General features: G+C 40.8%; 1 protein-coding gene across 3 annotated transcripts in view; it reads left to right on the forward strand.

The window, feature by feature from the left end:
• MTA3 (metastasis associated 1 family member 3) overlaps positions 1–26936 on the forward strand; it is a 198041-nt gene that overhangs the window by 163468 nt on the left and 7637 nt on the right. For all 3 annotated transcript variants that reach the window (XM_037895816.2, XM_043543757.1, XM_043543758.1), the window contains 2 exons: positions 8956–9042; positions 15582–15728. In XM_037895816.2, the coding sequence (XP_037751744.1) occupies positions 8956–9042; positions 15582–15728 (234 nt within the window). The remainder of the gene's footprint in view (positions 1–8955; positions 9043–15581; positions 15729–26936) is intronic.

The following is a 26936-nucleotide window of genomic DNA, read 5'->3' on the forward strand; positions in this document are numbered from 1 at the left end:
TGAAGAAAAGGAACACTTATTTGTGCTTACCTGAAAAATTTCTTTTGAGCAATAAGGTCCTTGGGCCTGCCCTGACAAATATCATCCAGAATAGAGACAGAAACTGACATCCCAGGATTTAGGTTGGTTTCATTAATTTCTCATGCTCTGTAGTATGAGAAATTGCTGTGCTTTTTCCTCAAAGTGTATTTAACACGATGTGTAGTTTAGGAAAGTAGAACTGAATTATCCTGGCTTTGGAAATTTTCTCGACTGGAGGAAATTTTAGGGGGTGCAGCATTGCCCTGCTAGCAGTGACTGACAAGTCTGGTTCTGTCACAAGCATGCCAAAGTACCCATTGTAATGGCTCTGTGGCTCTTATTACTAGGAGAAGAGATTTTCCTATTCTGCTCACATTTATAGCAATGTAAATCGGGAATAACTCACCAGAGCACAATGTAGTTATGCTGGATTTACACAACTGAGAGCAGAATTTATGCAATTTGGCAATAAATCTGGATAGTTCTCAAATGTTATCAACATTTAATTGCCAGATATACAGCTTTAAATAACAAAAGGTCTGTACCTGGTACTTCATGATGTGGACTGCTTCAATAGCAAAAAGATGTACATTCTGCTTCATTTTTATTTCTAATAGATCAGAACCTAATATTGATTTACCTACCTTTCTGAGTGGATAAAGCATACGTTGTACCCTTACAAAACCATTGCTGATTAATTCACATGGGGTGCTTGTATCAAGAATTTAGATTTTCTACCAATGACCTTACTGGCTACATCTAGTCTGAAAATAACTTTTTTTAATGTATTACATTTTTATGTTGCCTTAAAGTATGAAATATCAAAACCAGAAAATTATTATTTTATTTATGTATAGAACACATTTTTGTCATAGTGGCCGGGCACTTACAGTTAAAGAATATTAAAATTCCATAAAACTGCTTTTAAAAAAGGCAAATATGTACATCCGATATCACACCCAGAGACTTACTAGGGCTCAAGAGGATTTAATCCCAAATGAGACAGCCCTGTCTCTGGGCCCAGAGATTTGCAACGGCAGGAGGAGCTGACAGCAAAAGCCTTGCAGGAGATCAACTCCGAGGACAAATACCCAAGATTGCACCGTTCCAAAAGTGCGTATATGTCCATCTTCAGACTCCTTACAAGACTGTGATATTGGTTGACATGACAACTAGGAAGAAACCAGTAATATGCAGAGCAGTCTTACCAGAGAGGCTGCCACATTTGCCTCTTTGCCTTTCGAGCCACCATAACCTGCATTATCAGTGACAAGGCCTTTCCATTGTGATTACATCAGGCCCTGGCTTTAGTTAAAGCAACGAAGAAAGGACATGAAGAACCAAATCCATCTTGAGGGTTTGCTCTTCTTCCTCTCTTTCGTATATGATAAATCAGATGGAATAATGCATTTCTTCTCTTGTTCCCACCGATGTTTGGTGGCCACCAAGCATTCACATTTGGCCTTGGTCACAGGACTTAGATTTCATACCCCCTGATCCATGCTCCATTGACCAGCATCAGGTGTTTTCGTGGGACCCTGAACATGGAGGTCAGAGATCATTGTTCTGGGCAAACTCCAACTATTAAGTCAAGAGGCAGAATCAGTAGTATACACCCAGGCATAGCTTTCCCTGAGGAAGGCTTGTTCCTTTCAGAGTCAAAGCCTACTACCATTCCTGAGGGCTGCGTTCCCAAGTAAGCCAGCCTTCTCTACGTCTCCTTGTCCATGAGCAATGGTGTTGTCCTGCCAGCCAAGATAGGTTGCAGCCCAGTTGGGTGTAGTTTTGATTTTTTTTCCCCTTGAGTCCTGGAGTAACTTGTGAGCCATAGAAGGAGTCATAACCCCTTAAGAAAACCATAGCTAGATGTTGTACATAAGCATTTAAGGTAAAGAGTATGGTGAATGTAGGATTGAGGGTAATGAAAGGACAGAAGAAGCAGCAAATTTGCAACTGAGGAGAAAAAGCAAAGAGCAGCCTGCAAGAAGAGAAGCGTGTCTACATGGGACTTAATAACTACTCATCAGTCACTCTACCCAGACAGGAGTAGGGAAGAGCAGCTGGCTTAAGAATCTGAATAGTTGTAGTGGTGGAATGTCATTAGCATGTGGATGATTGGAAGAGACCAAGCATAAAAGGAATCCAGAGAGTGGTAAGTTTTTGGTATTCAATATGCAGTGTCAAAAACCTTTAGCGGTCAACTAATAACTGGGTTCCAAAGTATGTTCAGGAGAAGTCAGAGTATGGAGGCAAAATAATGATTAGAGAAGGCAAGGGATGAGGACAAAATTACTTTGCTGGTTTTAGAGCAAACGTTTAAATGAATTGGAAAGGATAGGATTTGGTCTTTAAGAGTCTGAACCACTTACTTGCAGCTCTGTGACCCATCCCTACATGGTCAGGAGGCTTTTCTCATCTGATCGGAAGGCTTGGGAGTCGAGGCCACTATATGTGATGGTTATAGTGACTGTTCTTGCCATTTTCATTGTTTTCTTGGTATTGGGTGAAAATTCAAGGGAATTCAAGTGGACACTGATTAGGCAGCTCTCTGAGTTTGTTTTTTGGGGCAAAAAGAGGGGCACACTCAAAAAGATGTGTTGACATAAGAATGCCAGGCTCCATTTTTTAATGTAAATTTCAGCTCAGGACAGTTTGTTTTTTTTGTTTTTTTTAAATTCCTTCCTCTACTGTTGTGTGTTACGAGGCTCTGTAAAATAGTTGCTGGGTTCCACCCCAAAGGTGGCTGCATGTCAGTGGTGGATGAAGTGTAGTTTGTGTATTACTTTAAATTTGTAAAACACTTTTTGGAATCCTCTTCTTGTTTCAGGTGATTTTGGTAACCTTCATCAGCTTGTTGGTTTTCCTTGAATTTTATAATGTGTGGAGGAGTCTGTTACCAGAGATGGCTTTCCTGATTCACAAGAATTTTCCAGATTTTGAACATTTTTTCTGTCCCAAATTGGGAGGAAGAGGTGAAATCTTGAAAATTTTCACAAACCAATAATCCGAAAAATTGTGTGAATCTGGTCAATCAAAATGTTTTGTTTCAGTTTTCAACCTTTTATTGTTTTTAACCTTTTTAAAAAGTATAAATAAACTGACATTTTGAAGTGCAAAGTTATTTAAAATGAAAAAGCAGAATTTTTTGTTTGGATGTTTTCTAAAGAGGACACTTCAACAATTTAGAAATTATTTTTTCAAACGTTTTTGAATTGTGAGTTTCGCCAGAACCGACTCTCTCTCCCACAAATAGTTTTGGTTTCAAAGCATAGGCATTTTCTAATGACAAAAATGTTTCTTTGGAAAATTCCTGACCTGCTCTATTTGTTATGTACTATGGGAGTTTGCTGTTGACCTCAGTGGGGTCAGGACTTTAACCCTTATGTCAGCAGAGGCCTTTCAGAAGATGGTATTAAACATTAAGTAGCACAGTGGAACCCTGATCTCAGGATATCTAGATGCTACTGTAATATGAATAATTAATAATAAAATAATTGAGAGAAGACTAGAAGTTTAGATTGATGCCTTTCCTCATAGATCGTTAGACTGAAAATTCAGTCAAAGGATGGTCGGAAAACACTCAGCCAGACAACATGCAGCGCTAAGAACTGAGGTTAAGAGAGCTAGCTAGTGCTTGTGTAGGAAACCACATTTCCTCTATAGAAAGCTCAAGAGAGTGGAGAGCACTGCTAAGCAAAGAGCATAAAGGAAGGACTGAGGATCAAAAGAAACCTTACTTCACAGAAAATATGTATCAGATCCCAGCCTTCTGATGGGCAAAGATTCAGTGTCGCTAATCAGAATAGAAGACAATCACAAAAGTAAATCTGTTCTTACTCTAGCTGGAAAGATTATATATAGTGCATGATTTTTATTAGTTGGAATTAAACTTAGAGTTGTAACTGTTGATGCTCTGGAGATTCACAATAATATGTGTTTCTGACAATAGATGTGGTCAGTCATAATATAATTTTAAATATAGGCAATAGCTATGCCATCTCAACTTGTGAGCTTGTCAGGTCTCATAAATTAGCAGATTGAACTTGGTCAGCGCTTGGATGGGAGGCCTCTCTGAAAACCAAAAGTGGGGTTTGTAATTCAGTTGACAGCACTCTTCTTTGAATCTGAATTGAACCAGCGGCCCAGCATGATTCATGGAGGCAGGGGTGGGAGCAGAAGCAGACTGTGCTGCTGGAGATACTGTATTTCAGATGACATATAAAACCCAAATCTTGATCATTTCTTGTTGTTAAACATCCTGGGAAACTTTTCACAAGAGTAGGGATGGCTGCTCTGATACCTGGCCAATTTCCAATGTGAATAACAATTGCATTCTATCTATTTAAGGCTTTATCACTTTCATCAGATAAAGTATTTTTTTCATTTCCTAATCTTGATTTATTGTCTGGGTGGAGTGAAATGGCTCCTATATGTAATTTGTAATTCTGTAATAAGATTCGGTGCTTCTGTGCAATGTAAAATAAATGATCAATGAAATGATTTTGGGAATAATTATGGGTAATTATGTATAATCACACTCTCCAACCCATTTCAGCACCACTGTTGACTTTGTCACTGGTGACCATTGGAATCATTGGTGTTCAAATGTTAGGGGTGTCTTACCAGTGCAAGGATTAAAATTTATATTATGGCCAAAATGTTCAAATCCTGGTATTCTAAATCCATAGTGAGCCACCTGAATAAAAGTGCTCTGATGTTTAGCTGGAGGAAATTCAGGTGCCCAACTTTAGACATTTTTGAAAAATGTGTTTTATTTATAAAGATAGTGGGCCCTATTCTCATTTACATGATTGCCTCTTTGTAGTGTTGTGCAGTACAAAAGGGGCCTTAGTGTAAATGTAAATGAGAAGCATCCCCCTCCTTTTTTTAGTTTTCTCTATATCTCTTATTTTGCAGTATTCTACTGTACTGTTTTATTTTATTTTTTGATAAAAGCTGGTAGTTTACATACACAATAATAAGTTATACTTCTTTTACATGGAAGTTAAAGGCCACCGCTTTTTAAGTGCTTTTCGATGAAAGAAGAAATCTCCTTGCTTAACATGCCAACTTCTTGAATGTTTCATTCTTTGAAATGGCAAATAAGGAGGCGGATCATACACTGTATTTTCCAACTCCGTTTAAATGAGCAGATTGGTTTGGTCAACAATTTGACCTACCTTTTTTTTTCTTACATTTGTTTGTGAAGTCCATGCATTTCTTTGAGTCTCCAAAAAGTCCACAAACCCTAAACGATCTTTTTCCTTAAAGAATGAACACCTCACAATGGCACCGGCTCCAGCTGAGCAGCCAGTGTTTGCATAAGATAAAGGTCTGAAAAGAGAACAGGTTTCAGTTGAAAATTTTCAAAGGTTTTTTTTTGTAACGGTGAATAGAATGGGTTGAAAAGTGTGTTTTGAGGAAATTTAAAATAGGAATCGAAGCAAACATTGCCATTTCATATTGAGAAGCCTATTTCCTGGATAATACAGCTGTTTTCATTTAGAAGATGTGGTAGCTGCAGCATTAGCACTGGAAAGTGGATTCCATTGAATCACAAACATATTTCTTGTAGACTACCTTACAGTTGAGTGGGTTAGTTTAAAAAGATTTTCTTCAGGCTGTTGTTAGCATGAGAAGACTGAATCTGAATGAGATGCAAATGAGAACCTTTTGCATTACTGTAACGACATTCATTGTGCAGAGTGAGGTTAGAAGTGTAACTGCAAAGGTGGTGTAGCTATGAGATTCTGTAGCTAGAAATGAGGGGTTTTTATTCTTAATTTGACAGAGCCTTACATAACAGTTATCATGAAATATTTAGTACCAGGATTTGTGGTTTAGTTTTATTTTGAATATTCTAATTCAACAAATGTATTTTAATAGGTTTTCACCAAATCTTAAAAGAACACCTGGCTCTAGGGGAACTTTAATGTTAATTCTATTGAAACGTCAATCTATCTGTCTTCCAGGAGGAAAGAAAAGAAAGACTGTTACCATAAATAGCAATAAAAATCCTATAAACATAGACCCCAATCCAGCAAAGACTTATGCATATGCTTAAAAGAGTAGGGGTGAAATTCTGGCCCCAATGTGAGTTTCCCATTGGCTTCATTGGGTCCAGTATTTCATAGTGGTAATAATCCCAATTACTTCTCTGAGACCACTACTAAGGCTTGATCATGCACCAGTGAAGTCAAATGGGAGTTCGGCAATTAACTACAATGGGAACAGGATCAGTCCCCCAGTGTGTAAAGTTAAGCCCATGTTGCAGGATCAACCTCCCTTGTAAACTTCAAAAGGCCATTAAAAGATGGACTGATTCCTCTGACAACCCCAGCAGCCCTCCTCCTGGATCCTGCCCAACTTCTTGACAAGGAACAGGTAGGCATTTTTGAAAGATGAGCATTAAACATGTCAGCAATAAATGCCTTTTATAAACTGTTGGCTTTTGAGTTGAGTATTTTACACAGCTTAACCAGAAATCCATGATTCAGGAACAGAGGAACAGGGAATCAGCAGCATATGCCTATCTTGTGAGAGGTAAATATGTAGAACGCTGTTTTAAAATGATTTTTGACTGTCTTAGGAAAAGGCTGTTCTCCTGCAGCCGCTGCCTCTCTGTGGTGGTCAAGCAGTATGACAGCAGGACTGTAGTTGGGCTGTGTTTCAGACCCACGTCCACAGTCTGGCACACGGCTTCCTTACCCCGATTCAGTGACATTTTACAGACAATGCAAAGTTTGTCTCACAATTACTTCACAGTGGCTGCTTCCCCTCCCCAAAGTAGCTGTAAAAATATCTACTGTGTTTATCCTACTAAGGGAGTCAATAAACCTCTTTCTCTTCTCTCATTTAAAATATCTCCAGTTTAACAGTTTTAAGTTACTTCATAATGTTCGCTGAGTTAGTCCTATTGCATTTTTTCACTGAGAAGAGCATTTGTAGTTTAACAGAAAGTACTCTGTGTTCTTGGCTTTTAGAGTATTTGAGATCTCGAGCCTTTGAGCTTCCCAGATATCAGCTGTCTAATGAAGCTTGCAGTAGGAGCACAGAGAATATAATCATTTCATTTCTCCATGTATGCTGCTCAAGATACTTTAACAATTATGAAGATTTTACAGCCTATTTGTTTAAAAATAGTTCTGAACTTACCTTTATGAAAAATCAAAGTTTGAAAACAAATGTTGTTCTCCTGGCAAAGCGCCATGTGAATTTTTCATAGGATTGCATGGAATTTGCATGGAAGGTGCAATTTCACGTTTTTTTTTTTTTCTCAAATATAAATTGACCCCTATGGTACCCCTGACCACAAGGCTGTTTATGTGTGTTTATCATTTTGTGCTAGGATAAAATGAATAGGAAGGAATTCTTTATTTAAAAACTAGACACGAGGCAGAGGCAAAGTAGAGACTGCATAAATGTTTGAATTTTGGAGTCAGATGCTCAAATCCCTATTTTTAGCAGATTGGATCACACACATGTATGTGTAGATATATAGTGTGTGTGTTGGTGTATGTACCTGCATATAATATATATTTGTGTAAGAAGCAGTGGGAGTTTGGGATGTGCAAAGTATGCAGAAATTAGCCTACTTTTGCACTATACGATATACCTTTACGTGAAGCACACTGAAAGCATCATATGAATATTCCTAGTGCTACTGGAAAAGAGACCAATTAGTCTTTCCAACTATTTTTTTAAAAAATATGTATTTGGCTTCTATTCACTCAAGTCAATGGTAAAAATGTTCATCTGTATTCTGGTCAAATTTTAAATGACAAGACTCGAGAAAGTTTAAAAGAAATAAAAAAGAGTCTCCGATATACTGTTGGCCCCATAACTGATTCTTTTGTCGAAAAGCTGATGAGTTTTGAATCCCATTCCTCATCCTGTGACAGCTAATTATGCAACACTTGGGATATTTGTGCTGAGTACTTTGTTTTTTTTCTCTGCCTGAAACTTCTTACAGTAGGTTATGAGCAGTCTGATGAGTACTTTTATGAGCTAATAAACCTCCTGCATGATTCTGTTCTGACTGATGGATGAAGTCCTCTGTCTGGAACGAGGTAAATTTAACATCCCAGCTAATGACTTTGATATAGGGTACACAAAAATGCAGAATATAATGAATAAAACTGAAGGACCTTCTCAAAAGTGCAAACTGAGGTAAAAATATGTGATATAATAATGATGAAATCCTGGCCGGATTGAAGTCCAATGGCAAAATTCCCATTGACTTCTTTGGGGCCAGGATTTAACCCATAGTTTCTACTTATGAAAGATACATTTTTCTGTTGATAAATATCATTATTGGGAACTTGTTATAGCAGGTTTCTTTTAAGATTATCCTTGTAACAATCACCTACAGTGTTACATTTTACTTACTAAGAACGATGTATAACACCATAGTACCGGGGTAGCATAGGCAGAGTATTTAGCGAGTTCCAAATCTTAAATAATGATCCTTTCTCACACTGAAGTTAATTCACAATTTCAGAGCCAGACAAGCCTGTAAAAAACTAATGCAACGAGGCTTTCTGTTTAATTAGACCATTATAGGTGTCTGTTAATGCCCAGGACTGTTTTTGTTGTTGTTTTTATTCATTTTTTTAAAAATCGCTTTTTCATCTTCATGATGCTTTCATTTGCACAGAGTTGGTCATTTTCCAAAAGATTTTGTAGCCACCTGGTGTACTAAAAATAGGTTCTCACAAATATTATCTTTTCGTGTTTACATACATGAGCATATGTCCTGACTTTGCATCCTAGTCTTTAGTACATGTGCATCAGAGGAATACAAGGTAAAAAGAAAGTATTTTTCTTTTAGTCAGTAATATGTCATACTAAGAATACACAGAGGAAATGTACAGGTGTACCATAACTATTTGTGTACTAGCCTAATAAAATTAAATTAAATTTTTTTATCCTCAGATGCAGACCGACATTGTGAAATAGTTGGAAGTCCTCTGAAGATCAAAAGCACTAGGAAACCACTGTCTTGTATCATTGGGTATTTAGGTGGGTATTTTCCCTTTGAGGAAAGTGAGTAAAGTGAGATGTCAATATTTTAACAGTATTTAAAAATCCTACTCACCAATAAGGGAACTCATAACAACATGGCAGCAGTATGAATAAGAAAATACATTATTAAAAGCTCAGATGTGCTATTGTCATGGTTTGAGTTTGCAATATTTAGTTAGACTGCCTTTAGTCATCAGTGTAAAATGGCATATGTAGCATGTGAAAAATAATCTGGCAATCTGATTTTTTTTTAAAATAATTTTTACCTCAGTGGTAACAAGGAGTCCGGTGGCACCTTTAAAGACTAACCGATTTATTTGTGCATAAGCTTTCATGGGTAAAAAATACACTTCTTCAGATGCACGGAGTGGAAAATTACAGATACAAGCATAAATATACTGGCACATGAAGAGAAGGGAGTTACCTTACAAGTGGAGAACCACTGATGACAAAGCCAGTTCAGTCATGGTGGATGGGGTCCACTCCCAGTAATTGATGTGTCAATACCAAGAGAGGGAAAATTGCTTTTATACTGAGTCAGCCACTCCCAGTCCCTATTTAAGCCCAAATTAATGGTGTTAAGTTTGCAAATGAATTGTAGCTCTGCTGTTTCTCTTTGAAATCTGTTTTCTGAAGTTTTTTTGTTGAACGGCTACTTTTAAATCTGTTATTGAATGTCCAGGGAAATTGAAGTGTTCTCCTACTGGCTTTTGTATGTTATCATTCCTGATGTCTGATTTGTGTCCATTTATCCTTTTACTTAGAGACTGTCTGGTTTGGCCAATGTATATGGCAGAGCGGCATTGCTGGCACGTGATGGCATATATCACATTGGTAGATGTGCAGGTGAATGAGCCTCTGATGGTGTTGCTGATGCGGTTGGGTCCTCTGATGGTGTCGCTAGAGTACATATGGGGACAGAGTAGGCAATAGGGTTTGTTACAGGGATTGGTTCCTGGGTTAGTGTTTCTGTGGTGTGGTATGTAGTTGCTGGTGAGTATTTGCTTCAGGTTGGGGGGCTTCAGGTTGTGGGACAGACTACAAAAGCAGCTTTGCCTCTCCTGGAACTGACACCTCCTCCTCTATTATTGGGAGTGGACTACATCCACCCTGATCGAATTGGCCCTGTCAGCACTGGTTCTCCACTTGTAAGGTAACTCCCTTCTCTTCATATGTCAGTATATTTATGCCTGTATCTGTAATTTTCACTCCATGCATCTGAAGAAGTGGGTTTTTAACCACGAAAGCTTATGCCCAAATAATTCGGTTAGTCTTTAAGGTGCCACAGGACTCCTCATTGTTTTTGTGGATACAGACTAACACGGCTACCCCCTGATACCTCAGTGGTGTCATTTTCAAAAGCACTCGATGTTGGTCTTGAAAAGGAGCAGAGTTAGGCCAATACTGAGCATTTCTCAAAATTCCATTCTAAGATGTTACCAATTTTTTCTAACCTACCAACCTGCTTAGAAAGATGTGATGTTATCCAGTACAAAAACAGAAAAGAGACTGTATCAGCATGTTATGACATGTTTGGATCACAGCTGATAGGAAGAAAAAGTGGAAGAAGGGGGTACTGGAGAGAAGGGGATAAAGGCGATTCCAGTATTTTTAGCTTAATATTAATAAATCAAAAACTGTCATCTTCAAAAGCGGCCACTGATGGCAATTAAATATTTATGCATTCACTACAGAGATAGGGAAAGCCCTCTGAGCTATAGTATTCCATATAAAGACATCAATCTAATTCTTAGAGGAGCAAGGAAGTAGAGATAAGCATTAAGAATAAGCAGAGCAACAAAAAGTGAGCCAAGTATTACCTCAGTGTAAATCTGAAGTAATGCTATGAAGCCAATGGTGTTACTCTCAATTTACACACACAGAACCCACAGTCCTGATACAGACTAACATGGCTACCACTCTGAAACCTATCAGAATAAATAATAAAGGTCTCAGGATTTTTCCCACATTAATAAACTGATGTCTAAAATTGACAAATAGGAATTTTTAGGAAGAGTCCTGGGCAGATGTTCTTTATTAATCTGGACATCTTTTGGCCTCAAAAGTACCAAAACATATATTCTTGCCCCTCAGTAGTGGCCTTATGCTTATCAAGGGAAAAACACAGCTGCTTGTTCCCTAAATAGCTGCAAATTCAACCTCAAGCAATCTAGTTTCTTATGCTGAGTTGAATTACCTGGGCCTATGTGGGAAAATGGAGGACAGCATATTCCCATGAAGTATTATCTCCCTGAAAGTGGGCCTGCAGAGTGAAAAGGATGAAATTATTATGAAAAGATTAATGATGATAATATTCGCTCTGATTTACTTTTGCTAATTTGTTTATTTTGATTAAAAATCTGAACAGTACAACAGATGAAATAGCTCCACAAAAGGTAGCTAGCAGGTGGCTTTTAGTGTTGCTGTCTGTGCATATTTGAATAAAATTAAAGTCTGACCTTATACAATCTGTAGGATATTGTTTTGCTTCTAAAATTCATCCCATGCCGTATCTCAGAGGTCTGCTTCAGCAACAGGTTTGCTTTTCATTTTTTTCATACCATTCCATCAAATATTTGCTAGAATACATTTAGTTATGCCTCATAGGAAATCATTTTTTCTCTTCACTCCTTGAAAGAATGTAGAAAGAACTTCCACTTACCCACTCATTCTGCGTCCTGGCTTTCCATTATCCCTTTTCTGCTTCTTGAGGAGTGCATTGCACAGCAGGACTACGCATTAAAGATCGGCCCCTCCTTGGAGAGATTTGGGATTACTTCCTGTGCAATCAATTTAGCTTTCACTGTGTGTAGGGAACAGAAACCCTGAAGTGAATCTTGCTTACTTGAGTGTCTTATATTGCCCATTAGTGCATTGCTGCTCTTCCACTTGGCAGACCTAGGTCAACATTTGTATCTGTGGCAGTTGAGAAGAGATGAGTTGGAGTGGCAGATGCTCAGTACCTCTGAAAATTAGGCCATTATTTAGGTTCCTAATTTGAGTCAACTTAAAAAATGTTGTCCCTAATTTATTTTCATTTTTGATATTTTGATTGCCTTAGCAGTATTTCCTGAGATATATAACCCCTTTGAGGGTAAGGTTTGTAATTTACTATAGCCCAGATCCTCAAAGTTATTAGGCACTTAACTGTCACTGAAGTCAATGACAATTAGGCACCCTAAATACTTTTGAGGATCTGAACCTCTGTGTTTATACAGTGTCTAGCACCATATCCAACCTGGTTGGCTTCAAGGCATTAGCACAGTATAAATGTTAATAAGTGCTTGAAGTATTAATTTGCCTTACTTTTGATCTCTGAAATGGAAATATAAAATGAGTCATGCTTAGTGGTTATGTGTTGTGCTGCTATGCAACTGACCTAAATGAGATCCCTAGGATATGACCCAATATTGATTTTCCAGGTAATCTTAATTCTGGCATTTCCTAACTTTTGTGTGGTTGATTTTATAACCTGAGTAATGTTCTTTTCACATAGTTTTTGTTGTGTGTAATTTCCTAGGTTTTTAAAAAGGAAACTGGAAAAAACAAATTCTATCATATGGCATCGTATTGTCACCCACATGGGTCATCAGCAGGGTTAGAACCTTTAGATCCATCGCGCAGACCTCTGCCACTTGAGCTAATGGATTAATTGATAGTAATAATAGGTTGCTATCCTCTCTGGACCAGCACTAGAGGGGCTGGGACACTTTGCCAGAGGGTTTCACAGATATTTGCTGACAGCAGAGGAATGGTGAGACTCAGGAATCTTAAGCTCCATTTCAGGCTCATTTCAGGCCCCTGTCCCCAGCAGAAGCCGCGGGATGGGAGAAGCCCCCGCGCACACCCACCCCATCCCCGGCAGAAGTTGCCAAACAGGGGAAGCTCCAGCAGCTCACCCACCCATCCATGGCAGAAGCTGCAGGATGGGGGAAGACCCAACACCCGTCTCCCCCCACCCCCATCCCCAGCAGAGGTGCGGGGAGTAGCTGGGAAGACCCAGCACCCGGACCCCCGCTGGGGCCCTGGGACTGGAGGGGCTCTCACTCCCCACTGCTGCCCTGGCGTGGCACAGGGACAGCGTATCTCCCATCAGTGGGGAGGGGCAGAAAGTAGAAAATGGGTTGGGGGCCACAGTGGTGGGGGGCAGAATGAGGGGGATCCCGGGTGGAACAGGGGTAGGATTGCCAGGCGTCTGGTTTTCGACCAGAACGCTGGGTCGAAAAGGAACCTTGGCGGCTCCTGTTAGCGCAGCTGACTGGGCCACTAAAAGCCTGGTTGGCTGCAGCACCAGCGTTGCAGGCAGGCTCCACACCTGGCTGCACACATCTCCCAGGAAGCAGCCAGCATGTCCCTCTGGCTTCTAGGTGGAGGGGCGGCCAGGGGGGTTCTGGCTTCATACACTGACCCAGCCCACAGACACCACACCGAGGGCCAGCTCTGCAGCTCCCAGTGGCTGGGAACTGCAGCCAATGGGAACTGCAGGGGCGGCACCTGCAGGTGGGAGCAGCACACGGAGCCCCGTGGCTGCCCCTCCGCCTAGGAGCCAGAGAAAGATGCCGGCCACTTCCGGGAAGCACCTGAGGTCAGCGCCGCCCAGAACCTGCACCCCAAACCCCCTCCCATGCCCCATGCCCCAACCCCTTGCCCCAGCTCAGCATCCACTCGTGCACACAAACTGCCTCCTGGAGCCCATACCCCAACCCCTCAGCCCCAGCCCAGAGCCTCCTGCTCCCCAAACCCCTCATCCCCAGCTCCACCCCAGAGCCCGCACCCCCAGCTGGAGCCCTCACCCCCCCACACACTCCAACTCCCAGCCCAGAGCCCTGTCCCACACCCTGAACCCCTCATTTCTGGCCCCACCCCAGTTCTTCTGGCCCAAGGCCCCAGGAAACCTTAATTTGCCTCTGGGAGTGTATCTCTAGTGGGGAGATCCTGCTGCCCATTCCTCGTAAGCATTATTCTTTCTGCACCATTCGCTCCAAACTGCCCTTGTCCTGCTTCTGTCTCTAAACCACCCGGGCTCCTCATCCAGCTAGTCCCAGTCTCCAGCCCTCCTGAGGCTTCTCATCCCAGTCCCAGTCTCCTTTCCCAGCAAATCCTTGTCTCGCCCTCCTGGAGTTCCTGTGTCAGTCCTTGCCCAATCCCTGTCCCAATCTTCTTTGTGAGCCATTCCCACATCCCAGCTCTTCCCACGTCCCCGTCTTTATGTCCAGCCAGCCCTCGCCCCACCCCCAGCTCTTCATCCAATCTCTCTCTCCCCCTTCCCAGGCTCAGGTCATGCCCTGCCCTCCAGCTCATGTTTTCCTTTTCCACGCTGTGTCTTCCCTCCTCATCCCAGTCTCCTTGCCCAGCCAGTCCCAGGCTCCCCCTATCCCAACTCCTAGGCCCAGTTTCCTTTTCTCCACCCTGCCAGCCTCCAGTCCTCCCTCCCTCTCCAGGCTCCTTATCCCCTTCAACCTGTCTCCCCTCACTGACTCCTCAGTCTGGCTTTTCTCATTTCGATCAGGAAGCTTCCCCCTCCATCCTGTCTGGGTGCAGCAGGGGGAGTCATTGCGAGCAGAGGGGAGAGAGCGGCTGCCTGCTCTAAGTTCAGGTGCCCTGCCTTGGCCCGCAGCTGTAATTGCAGGGAAAGTGCAGCTGAGCCCCAGCAGGAGCATGCTCAGTGCGGACCGACGCTTCAAAAAATGTGTCAAACTCTGATAAGTCTCTGCTGAGCAGGTGTCAACTGCAGTTTTTCAAAGGCTTCTAACTTGGCAAATGTGTCCAGATTTTCATGGGGAAACCAAGGCACATTCCTGACACCTAGCCATCCCCCTCCCCCACGCGGATACATTTTAAGACTGTTGCAAAGCCTGAAGGCAATAGAGCTTTTCAAGAAAAGTTCATCCGAATTTTAACCTGGGGAAAACAATGTAATTTTCTTTTGCTTCTCTCTCAGAAACAGCCGAACCGTTTTGGCTGAAATTAACCCTCTCCCATCACCCCTCAGAATAGATCTGCCTGAGGCAGACACTCAGCATGGAAAATTTCAGGCCAAATGACTAAAGTTTGGCAAAGTTATAAGCACCTAAAAGCAGGGTTATAATGGGAGGTATTGGGCAACTTTAATAATATGAACTGCTACTAGACCCAATTGTAATAAAATATACACACTCAAACATATTATAAGGGTTTTAACTGAGTAAATGTTAGAAGCTCGTTTGCCCTAATCTGAGGGTCAAATGTGATTTTTTTTGTCCAGCACAAAACTTCAAAGGAATTTGCTGAGATGTCTTTTCCCCTACCTACTGAACACACGCAGTTAAGCAATCATGGTAGTTACCTCAGGCAGCCCAGATGTTTCACGTTAGGGAGAGCCATGGTAGCAAAGACTTGAGACTGAGTCATTGTGTAAAAATTTGGAAAAATTCTAGGCCTGAAGAAATTGACTTTGAGTTCATGGAAAATTAAATGTGCTTTTAATAGATAAAATGAGTAGATAAAACGTTCGTAAATCTTTCATTTTAAATCTCCTCCCCCCTCAACCCCAACAGAGATTCATCCTGCAATGAAACCTAATGTAGTCCGGTCAATGCCAAGCCTTCAAACCCCAGCTGCGAAACGAATGCTCGCAACCTCTAATCATTCATCCCGAAGTATTTTGGGGAAAAGAAACTACAGCCATCACAATGGACTCGAGGGTATGTAAAACTAGGATTTTTTTAAAAAAATGTTAGGAATCTTTTTATGTGAACTAACAAGTATTGCATCTGTGAACTGAGAACTGAAATTTTGGCTATTCAGTTAAGTATAAGATACACTAGTAGTATATTACAGTACATTAAGGAATGGATCACAAATTTCTAAATAAAGCAACAGACTACAAGCATAATAATTGTCCTAAGGATGCAACTTTATGAATGTTGCTGCCCTGTGTAGTTAGCACATTCCCCACAGTAATAGTTTTTAAAATTCACTGGGAAGAATAGAATCTATGCGTTCACAGCTCTGCTTTGAATATAGATCAGAGTTGTACATTGGTACCAAAATTTGTGCAAGATATATTTGGCATGTTTGTGTTGTCAGTTTTAAATGTCATGACTGTGGTGCGTAATGCATTGGAACTGGTTATAGATCTTAAGCTCTATCTCAACAGATTACTTTGGTTTTGCAGTCCTCAAGCTGATATTTTTTGCATTGTTTCCTGGTAATTTGCACTGTTTGCATAAGTGATCAGAAAAAGAATAAAAATAAGGGGAACAAGTGTAGCAATGGAGATTCTTTGCACTGTTGTTGAAAAAATATTTTTCAGTGATGTCCTTGATTGAATTTTGCCACATTGTATTTATTTATGTACAGCTAGAAGAGTTGATTACACTTCCTGCTGGTTTACAAACACTGTTGTAATTATTGTATGCATACAGTGTATATAACTTGGTTGAAATATTTGGCTGAAATTTTCTGAGCTGCATTTGGTAGGGAAGAGGGAAAGATAACTTCTAGCCATCTTGTGGCCCAAGATTCTGGGGCTCAGGACCAGTCCAGTTCCTTCTGTAAATTAGAACAGTTTATGCCTTGTGGTCCTTTAAGCCCGGTTTCCAGCTGCTTTGCTTCATGGTGTAGTGCAAAGCAGTCAGAGTGGACGTGAAAATTGGGCAAATATATTGTAAAGGTTTGGGAGTAATTATGAAGGTGACTCAAAACTATTTTAAAGTGTTCTTGTACTCCAAAAAGTGACTTCGCTATGGTATCTTTCTGGTGTTTGCATCATCACCATAACCTTAAGATTCTGCAACTGAAACTAAATGAACCATTCTATCTGACATGCAAGTCAGAATAGAATCTAGCTCATTCTCCTTTCATTGTGTTGGCTCTATTTAGCTAACAGGAGTGAAAAGTAATACAGTATATTATATTCAGTAAAATAAGCAGATCTGACTGAATACAAATGAATAACAGATCAGTGGAATAAAAAAATCCATTTAGTCCTCTTTTGGTGTAGAATTCCACTGTATACTTTTGAACTAACATACGTAAATCTTCAAATACCATAGATTACTGGCTAGTTGATATAAAAGTCCATTCTGCAATGAAACTGGGAAGCATGAAATTCTGCCCTCTCCAATGTAATGAATCCTCATTTTGGTTTATCTGAGCAAGGCAGTGAGGAGGTAATATGGAACTGGATTTATGGAATCACAAATGGAAAAAAATAGGAAAACACTTTGTGATTATTATTATTGTTATTTTGCCTCAAAAGTGGCATGTTGGAGGGGAGGGAAATTGTCTCTTCATAGAGAGTGTAGATATTAGAAATGGAAAGAGATGTTCGACCATTAAGTCTCTCCCCCTGCCATCACAGAAGTAATTGAAGAAGTATTTTATGGTCTATTTGACAGGTTGTATTCTAACCTGGAGAGCCATTCCAACTCCTGTTAATCTGGTCCAATCCTGTTCTCCCATCTTTGACTACATATGTTGTTTGATCCACACCACCTGATAGCCAGTACCATCCTGAAAACAAGTTCTAGAGGGAGCTATGTACCTATTTTGTCTTCCTGTGTGTTAATCATTTAAAAGCCCGTAAGAAATAGATCTTATTAGAAGGCTGGTACACTCTGTTCATATGCATAAACATAGGATTTCCTCCTGAATATGCACTAAAGAGGATTACAAGATTTACCAAAGCCTCTCTTTGCTAAATATTAATTATATACATTCTAATATTTGCACTCTAAGTGAATATGGTGCTGCACAGCAGATTGATGGTACCAAAACAGTCCCTGTCTCAAAAATTCTACTGTCCAAAACAGACAGACCAAGACAAGACAGAATTTACACATGGATGGATGTTGCATTAGAGTTTGAATGATTCATAGAGTAGATGTTTCCTTAGATTTTATTTGGGAGTTTGGCATAAGTTAGCAGGGAGGCTGCTCTGGAAATATGGGCCGGGGTAATGAACATCATGAGTTTTTCTTATTACAGTGACACTTGCTAAGTCACAGCTACATTTTATGTATGTTCTAGTGAAAATGTCATCCTGTTTTTTTACCCACACTTACAAAGCGCTGTCTTAAAAAAATGGATGATGGATAAAATATTCTGGTTATTCATTTATCTGAAGCAATTATACATAAATGAGAAGTATTTGGATCTTAATTCAGTGTGCAAATAGTCAAATAATGCCACTACACAGTAAGCAGATAATCTAACTGCTAAAACGTGCTATCCAATGGGGCAGGGCCACAACTGTGTGAATCTTATTAGTATAAAGAGCATTATGCATTAAAGTGAAGTGCACTGCGCAGGCCAAATGCAGTCTGACATAGGAAATGATGGTCTTGTTGTAAAGCACTGCATTGTTTCAGGAGACCTGGATTATATTCCTGAGTCAGTCATAGATTCCTTGTGGGACAGTGAGCAAGACATTTATCATGCTTGCCTCAGTTCCCCATCTGTAAAATGGGGATAATGATACTTCCCTAAAGCACAGGAATGCTGTGGCAGTAAATTCACTAATGTTTGTGAGGGACTCGGCTTGTGAGGGGGTCCACAGAAGGACCTACATAAATAGCAAGACCATTTCAAAATATGTTTTGTTTCTTTTACTAAAACAGTCTCAATATTCTCTTCAAAGTAAACTTCCTCAGAAAAATAACTACCATAGAGCACCATCCATTCTGATGAGCTTGTTTGACTGACAAAGCACCAACATGGCTAATTGTGCTAGGGTGTCCTACGTGGGATAATACTTTAATTGGTAAGCAGGACTTTAGTGGAAAGATTTATTCTACATTTTAAAATAACTCGCAAATTTTAAATTTGTCATTTCCTTGAATTATTTTTGATGGGGAGTAGATCATTTCAAGGAGAACAGATATTTCTAGGTTACAGTGACCATCTGTACTCTGTAGAGTTCTGTTAAGATAACTATCTTAATGCCTGTTCTGAGATACTCTTTAATTAGATCTCTGCATGCCATAGCCCATGAAGTCTGTGGAATAGCTACTGGGGCATCTGACGATATACAAAAGCCCCAAATGCAGTGAGAGAAAAACAATTTCCACAAGGGATTAGTGTACACAGAATCCGTTTTTCTTTTTTCTTTTGATGGACAGCCTAAAAGGCATTTTCTAAGTAATAGAATGTAAAACTTCACAAACTCAGTACCCAGGATAACCTTCCTTTGTACCTTCTTTATAACATTCCAAACTGTTCTGGCTCTTCTAACGGTTTGCAGCAGGTTTCCTTAAATATTACTCACTCACTTAGGGGAGGAAGCAATGGTGTCAAGAAACCTGATGTCCTCAAGTGGATTGTATCAGACAAATCGTTTTCAATAAAAAGGTTCCTTGATGATATAGTTTATTATAGAGGAATCAGATTAATGGAGTTGCACCAAGTTAGGCAACTGGACAGATTGTGGCCTAGATAACATGTTACTGGCACACTAAAAGGGACTAGATATATAGACCTGAATCAAGAGTATTGCTGTTTGTTTTGGAGAGTCATGGTGTCATACCATGGCTATCTTGGGTTGGATTTTCCTACCATATTATCATTATTATTATGCAACCTAGTGTGTGCTAGTGCCTTATAGACATAGACTGAAATAAAACCCTGTCCAGGAAAGTTTACAATCTAAAATCTATAGATAACCTTCTTGCAGTGTTCCAGATATTTCACAGATCTTGTATATGACATATTTTCCATTCCAGTGTCTTTCATTGGTTCCTGACTGGTAGGTTTTAATGACAGAAGGGATCATTATTATCATTTAGTCTGACTTCTTGCATAACACAGGCCATAAAATTTTACCCAGTAATTACTGCATGAAGCTCATAACTGCTATTAGAACTATAGCATATCTTTCAGAAAGAGATCATCCAGTCTTCATTTAAGGCTTCATGTGATTTAGAATCAATCACATCTCTAAGTAAGTTATTTCAATTGTTAATTACTCTCACCGCTAAAATTTGCTATTTATTTCTGGTCTGAATTTGTCTAGCTTCCAATCATTGAATCTCACTATGCATTCTTCTGCTAGATTAAAGAGCCCTCTGCTCTCAGAAGTCTCTTCCCCTCTAGGTACAGTAACTCCTCACTTAAAGTCGTCCCGGTTAACATTGTTTCATTGTTACATTGCTGATCAATTAGGGAACATGCTCGTTTAAAGTTGTGCAATGCTCCCTTATGTCGTTTGACAGCTGCCTGCTTTGTCCACTGCTTGCAGGAGGAGCAGCCCCTTGGAGCTAGCTGGTGGGGGTTTGGAACCAGGGTGGACCAGGAGTTCCCCTATCAGCTCCCCGCTACCCTAAGTTCCCTGTGCGGCAGCTGCCCGCAAGCTATCAATTTGCCTGCAGTTCAGTTGTCCCTCCCCCCACTGCCATGTGCTGCTCCTGCTCTCTGCTCCAGAGCCTCCTGCTTGTTGTAGGGGGAGGAGGGGAGAGGGGGGCTAATGTCTTGGTGTCCCCCTGCCCCCTGCTCCTGCACCCCGCTTACCCCATCTTCCATAGAGCAGGGGGGACACACGGCAGGGCTCAGGACGGAGGGAGCTTCCAGGCAGCAGCTGCCGTCTCAGCTTGCTGATTAATTTAACAAGGCAGTGTATTTAAGAGTGGGGTCAGCATACTTAAAGGTGCAATGTGCATCTCACACACACACACACACACACACACACACACACACACACACACACACACACACACACACACACACACACACACACACACACACACACACACACACACACACACACGGTGTGTGTCTCTGTCTCTGTCTACCATGCTGTCTCCCCTCCCTCCATTCGTGCTGCCTTGTAGAGTGTGAGGGTACATTAGCAACAATGGGTTAACCCTTGAGGGCTCAGCTGAGTTCTAGTTCATCATTTAGCAGTAAGGCATCCCATGGGAAATATCCCACCTTCTGACTTCACCACTTCAACCAAGCTTCACAATCATCATTGCTGTGTTCAGTATTAAATTGTTTGTTTAAAACTTATACTCTGTGTGTGTGTGTGTGGTTTTCCAGCCAGTTATGTACCAATCTTATAATAACTCCATCTAGGTTGCATTTCCCTAGTTTGTTTATGAGAAGGTCATGTGAGACAATATCTGTTACTAAATATATTTATTAAATATAATATAGACTTGTCTGGTGAAAAAAATTTCCCTGGAACCTAACCGCCCCCCCAACCCCCATTTACATTATATAGACAAGTCTATATATAAAAATATAATATAGACTTGTCTGGTGAAAAAAAATTTCCTGGAACCTAACCTTCCCACCCCCATTTACATTCATTCTTATGGAGAAATTGGATTCACTTAACATCATTTTGCTTAAAGTCGCATTTTTCAGGAACATAACTACAACGTTAAGCGAGGAGTTACTGTACTGGTATTCTGTGATCGAGTCACCTCTTAACCTACTCTTGGATAAATTAAATAGATTGAGATTCTTAAGTCTGTCATATATAAGGCACATTTCTTGGATCCAGGATAATAAGCCTTATGAATGGGGGGAAGTGGTAGATGTGGTATATCTTGATTTTAGTAACAGATACTGTCTCACATGACCTTCTCATAAACAAACTAGGTAAATGCAACCTAGATGGAGTTACTATAAGGTTGGTGCATAACTGGGTGGAAAACCATTCCCAGAGAGTAATCATCAGTGGTTCACCGTCAAGCTGGAAGGACATATTGAGTGGGGTCCTAAAGGGATCAGAACTGGGTCCAGCTCTCTTCAGTATCTTCATTGATGATTTAGATAATAGAGAGTAAACTTATAAAGTTTGCGGATGAGACCATGCTGGGAGGACTTAAAGTGCTTTGGAATTCAAATTCAAAATGATCTGGACAAACTGGAGAAATGGTCTGAAGTAAGTAGGATGAAATTCAATAAGGGCCAATGCGAAGTACTCCACTTAGGAAGGAACAGTCAGGTGCACACATATTAAATAGGAAATGACTGCCTAGGAAGGAGTACTGCAGAAAGGGATCTGGGGGTCAAAGTGGGTCACAAGCTAAGTATGAGTCAACAGTGTAACCCTGTTGCAAAAAAAAGCAAACATCATTCTGGTGTTAGTAATTCTTCTGCTCGACACCGTGCTGATTAGTCCTCAACTGGAGTATTGTGTCCAGTCGTGGGCGCCACATTTCAGGAAAGATGTGGACAAATTAGAGAAAGTCCAGAGAAGAGCAACAAAAATGATTAAAAGTCTAGAAAACATGACCTATGAGGGAAAATGAAAAAAAAAATGGGTTTGTTTAGGCTGGAAAAGAGAAGGCTGAGGGGGGAGAGAAGGCTGAGGGGGGACATAACAGTTTTCAAGTACATAAAAGGCTGTTACAAGGAGGAGGGAGAAAAATTGTTCTCCTTAACCTCTGAGGATAGGACAAGAAACAATAGGCTTAAATTGCAGCAAGGGTATGTAATGGGTTCCCCCCAGGGTGCCACCTGGAACTGGGGTACCACTGAGCCCTCTGACCCAGCAGCCTGGGCTCCCTCTCACACTGTGCTTCAGTGACAAGTTGCAAAGCTCTCCAAACTTGTACTTTCACCAGCATTCACACAGGTAAGGACACACCCAGCTGCAGTCACATGCAGGCTTTCTAACCACCAGCCTCCCAGCCTAGGACCCCAGAGCAAACCTGGTCAGTATCTGGTCAAACCTGGTCAGCATATGGGTTTAATACCCGATCCGTCTCTCCCTCAATGTGAAGAGGACCATGCACACTTGTGGTAACCACGCTGAGATTTTCCCCAGACACCTTAGTCAAATGCACACTGGTTTGGATTAAAACATAAAATAAGTTTATTAACTATAAAAAGATAGATTTTAAGTGATTATAAGTGATAGCAAACAGATCAAAGCTGATTGCCTGGTAAATAAACAAAAATACAAACTGAGCAAGTGATAAACAGGCTGTCAGATTCTAAAGGCACTAGCTGCCTTTGCTTTGCAGCTTGGGTTTCCCAGGTTTTCATACACAGGCTAGAAATTCCTTTAGCCTGGGACCATCACTTCCCCCAGTTCAGTCTTTGTTCCTCAGGTGTTTCCAGGTATGTTGTTGTAGGGAAAGTGACGTACCATCATGATGTCATTTCCCCCTTTATGTCTTCTTTCCACTTGCTGGAAAGCTCTTTTGCTGTGATCTGGGTCAAACAGTTCCCACTGTGTAGTGCTATCTCAGAGAGGTTTCTATTGTACACAGTTCCTGGGGTAATCCTTGGGCTTGTGTGCATTTTCTCAGTAAGCTATGAACATTGTTTGGCCTTTTTACTGTTGTACCTGAAAGGCTGTTTGTGGGTGTTTTCAACCTCACGACATATTTCAGTAATGCATACATAGCCAAATTTTATACTTCCATATGCGGTGATTGCACACACAATCCAATGAGTTATTAATGTCTAGCAGATCAAGACTTTTAGAATGATACCTCACAGGCATACTTTGTGCAAAACATATCCTAATTATATGACAGTGGTGAATATGAGGGTGTCACAGGGTGGTTTAGATTGAACATTGGGAAAAACTTCCTAACTGTCAGGGTGGTTAAGCACTGGAATAAATTGACCAGGGAGGTTATGGAACCTCCATCACTGGAGATTTTTAAGAGCAGGTTAGACAAACACATGTCAGGGATGGTCTAGATAATACTTAGTCCTTCCATGAATGCAGGCGACTGGACTAGAAGACCTCTTGAGGTCTCTTCCAGTCCTATGATTCGATGATTCTGTATTTTCCAGACCTCAAATCATTATAGTAGCTCTTTTCTGAACCTTTTCCAATTTTTCAACATTCTTATTAAAGTGTGGACTCCAGAACTGAACACACTATCCAGTAATGGTCTCACAAATACTGTATTAAAAGCTAAAACCACCTCCCTACTGATGCGTGATATTTCCCTGGGATATATCCAGGGACTGTGCTCTCCCACTTAGCAATGGCATCACATTGGGAACTCATGTTCAGCGAGTTATTTATCATTATCCCTAAATCCTTTTCAATGTCATTGCATTCCGGGATACGACCCCTCATCTTGTAAGTGAGGCCTTATATTTGTTCCTAGACATGTGACTTGCATTTGGCTATGTCAAAATGCATGTTGTTCAAACAAGCCCACTTTAACAAGTGATCTGGGTCTGTCTGTATAACGGGCTTCTCATCATTACTTAGTTAGCTAGTACCATTATTATTTACTGCTCCACCAATTTTTGCACCATCTGAAAATTTTACCAGCAATAGTTTTACATTTTCTTCCAGATCATTGATAAAGACATTGAAAAACATTGAGCCAAGAACAGACCCCTGTGGGACTCCATTGGAAACATCCTCCTTGGATGATTATTCCTCATTTGCAATTACTTTTTGCGATTCATCTGTCTACCAGCTTTTAATCCATTTTGTATGGGATACATTGATTTTATATAATGCTGTTTTTTTTAATGAGGATGTCATGTGGGACTATGTCAAATGCCTGACAGAAATCTAAGAAATTGTGTCAATACAGTTACCTTTATCAGACAATTTTATAATTTCATCAAAAAGGATTTCAAGTTTGTTTGACAAGACCTATTTTCCATAAACCTTGTCGATCGGCATTAGTTATACTGCCAGCCTTTTAAGTCTTTACTGATTCTGTTCCATATCAGCCTTTCCATGATTTTGCCTGAGATCAGTTAGGGCCTCTAGTTACCCAGGTCATCCCATTTACCCTGTTAAAATATTGGCTTGTTAGTTTTTTTTTCCCCAGTCCTCTGGAACCTCCCTAAAGTTCCAATATTTGTTAAAATTCAACTGTAATATTTCAGCAAGCTCCTTGACTGTTTCTTTTAATACTCTTGTGTGCAAGTAAAAGTTGGTCTTTAACATTCCCCCTGGTTACTGATGGAATAGAAAGTATTTCCTAATCACTGTAAGATATGAGTACACCATACTGCTTCTTTTCAAATACAGATCGGTAACAAGGTGCATAATTCGAGAAGCTTGGGAAGTGTGTCTGGCTTTTGTGTAGTTGCCACTACAATATTATGCTATTTTTGAATAAAAAATTAGTTTTAATATTACAGTATGTAATATACTAAACAATATCTTTGATTACAAACGACTATTTAGTTTTTTTTAGTGTTATTGTGTGGCACCAACTAACAGCCAGGAAATATACAGCTGGGGGGTTGATATATTCTGTTTAACTTACACTTTAGTGAAACAAGCAAACAAAAATGGGCACAGGTGCATACACTGAAGTCTTATCTTTTAATGCCATTTGCCATTTTCTTATCCTGGTTTGCTTTTGTCATTACTATTAGAAAAAATGTTTCAAGGAAGCCACAAAAACACGTTTACCCAAGATATGGCGCAATTTACGGCTCTGAAGTAAACACCACTTAAGCTTATGTGCCTAGCGGATCTTAAACATAAAAAAGAAGCTTACAAGAAGTGGAAGGTTGGACATATGACCAGGGAGGAGTACAAAAATATTGCTCGGGCATGTAGGAAAGATATCAGGAGGGCCAAATCGCACCTGGAGCTGCAGCTAGCAAGAGATGTCAAGAGTAACAAGAAGGGTTTCTTCAGGTATGTTGGCAACAAGAAGAAAGCCAAGGAAAGTGTGGGCCCCTTACTGAATGAGGGAGGCAACCTAGTGACAGAGGATGTGGAAAAAGCTAATGTACTCAATGCTTTTTTTGCCTCTGTTTTCACTAACAAGGTCAGCTCCCAGACTGCTGTGCTGGGCATCACAAAATGGGGAAGAGATGGCCAGCCCTCTGTAGAGATAGAGGTGGTTAGGGACTATTTAGAAAAGCTGGACATGCACAAGTCCATGGGGCCGGACGAATTGCATCCGAGAGTGCTGAAGGAATTGGCGGCTGTGATTGCAGAGCCCTTGGCCATTATCTTTGAAAACTCGTGGCGAACGGGGGAAGTCCCGGATGACTGGAAAAAGGCTAATGTAGTGCCCATCTTTAAAAAAGGGAAGAAGGAGGATCCTGGGAACTACAGGCCAGTCAGCCTCACCTCAGTCCCTGGAAAAATCATGGAGCAGGTCCTCAAAGAATCAATCCTGAAGCACTTAGAGGAGAGGAAAGTGATCAGGAACAGTCAGCATGGATTCACCAAGGGAAGGTCATGCCTGACTAATCTAATCGCCTTTTATGATGAGATTACTGGTTCTGTGGATGAAGGGAAAGCAGTGGATGTATTGTTTCTCGACTTTAGCAAAGCTTTTGACACGGTCTCCCACAGCATTCTTGTCAGCAAGTTAAGGAAGTATGGGCTGGATGAATGCACTATAAGGTGGGTAGAAAGCTGGCTAGATTGTCGGGCTCAACGGGTAGTGATCAATGGCTCCATGTCTAGTTGGCAGCCGGTGTCAAGTGGAGTGCCCCAGGGGTCGGTCCTGGGGCCGGTTTTGTTCAATATCTTCATAAATGATCTGGAGGATGGTGTGGATTGCACTCTCAGCAAATTTGCGGATGATACTAAACTGGGAGGAGTGGTAGATACGCTGGAGGGGAGGGATAGGATACAGAAGGACCTAGACAAATTGGAGGATTGGGCCAAAAGAAATCTGATGAGGTTCAATAAGGATAAGTGCAGGGTCCTGCACTTAGGACGGAAGAATCCAATGCACCGCTACAGACTAGGGACCGAATGGCTAGGCAGCAGTTCTGCGGAAAAGGACCTAGGGGTGACAGTAGACGAGAAGCTGGATATGAGTCAGCAGTGTGCCCTTGTTGCCAAGAAGGCCAATGGCATTTTGGGATGTATAAGTAGGGGCATAGCGAGCAGATCGAGGGACGTGATCGTTCCCCTCTATTCGACACTGGTGAGGCCTCATCTGGAGTACTGTGTCCAGTTTTGGGCCCCACACTACAAGAAGTATGTGGATAAATTG

The sequence above is a fragment of the Chelonia mydas genome, chromosome 3 (assembly GCF_015237465.2).
Source record: "Chelonia mydas isolate rCheMyd1 chromosome 3, rCheMyd1.pri.v2, whole genome shotgun sequence".
NCBI classification, from domain to species: Eukaryota; Metazoa; Chordata; order Testudines; family Cheloniidae; genus Chelonia; species Chelonia mydas.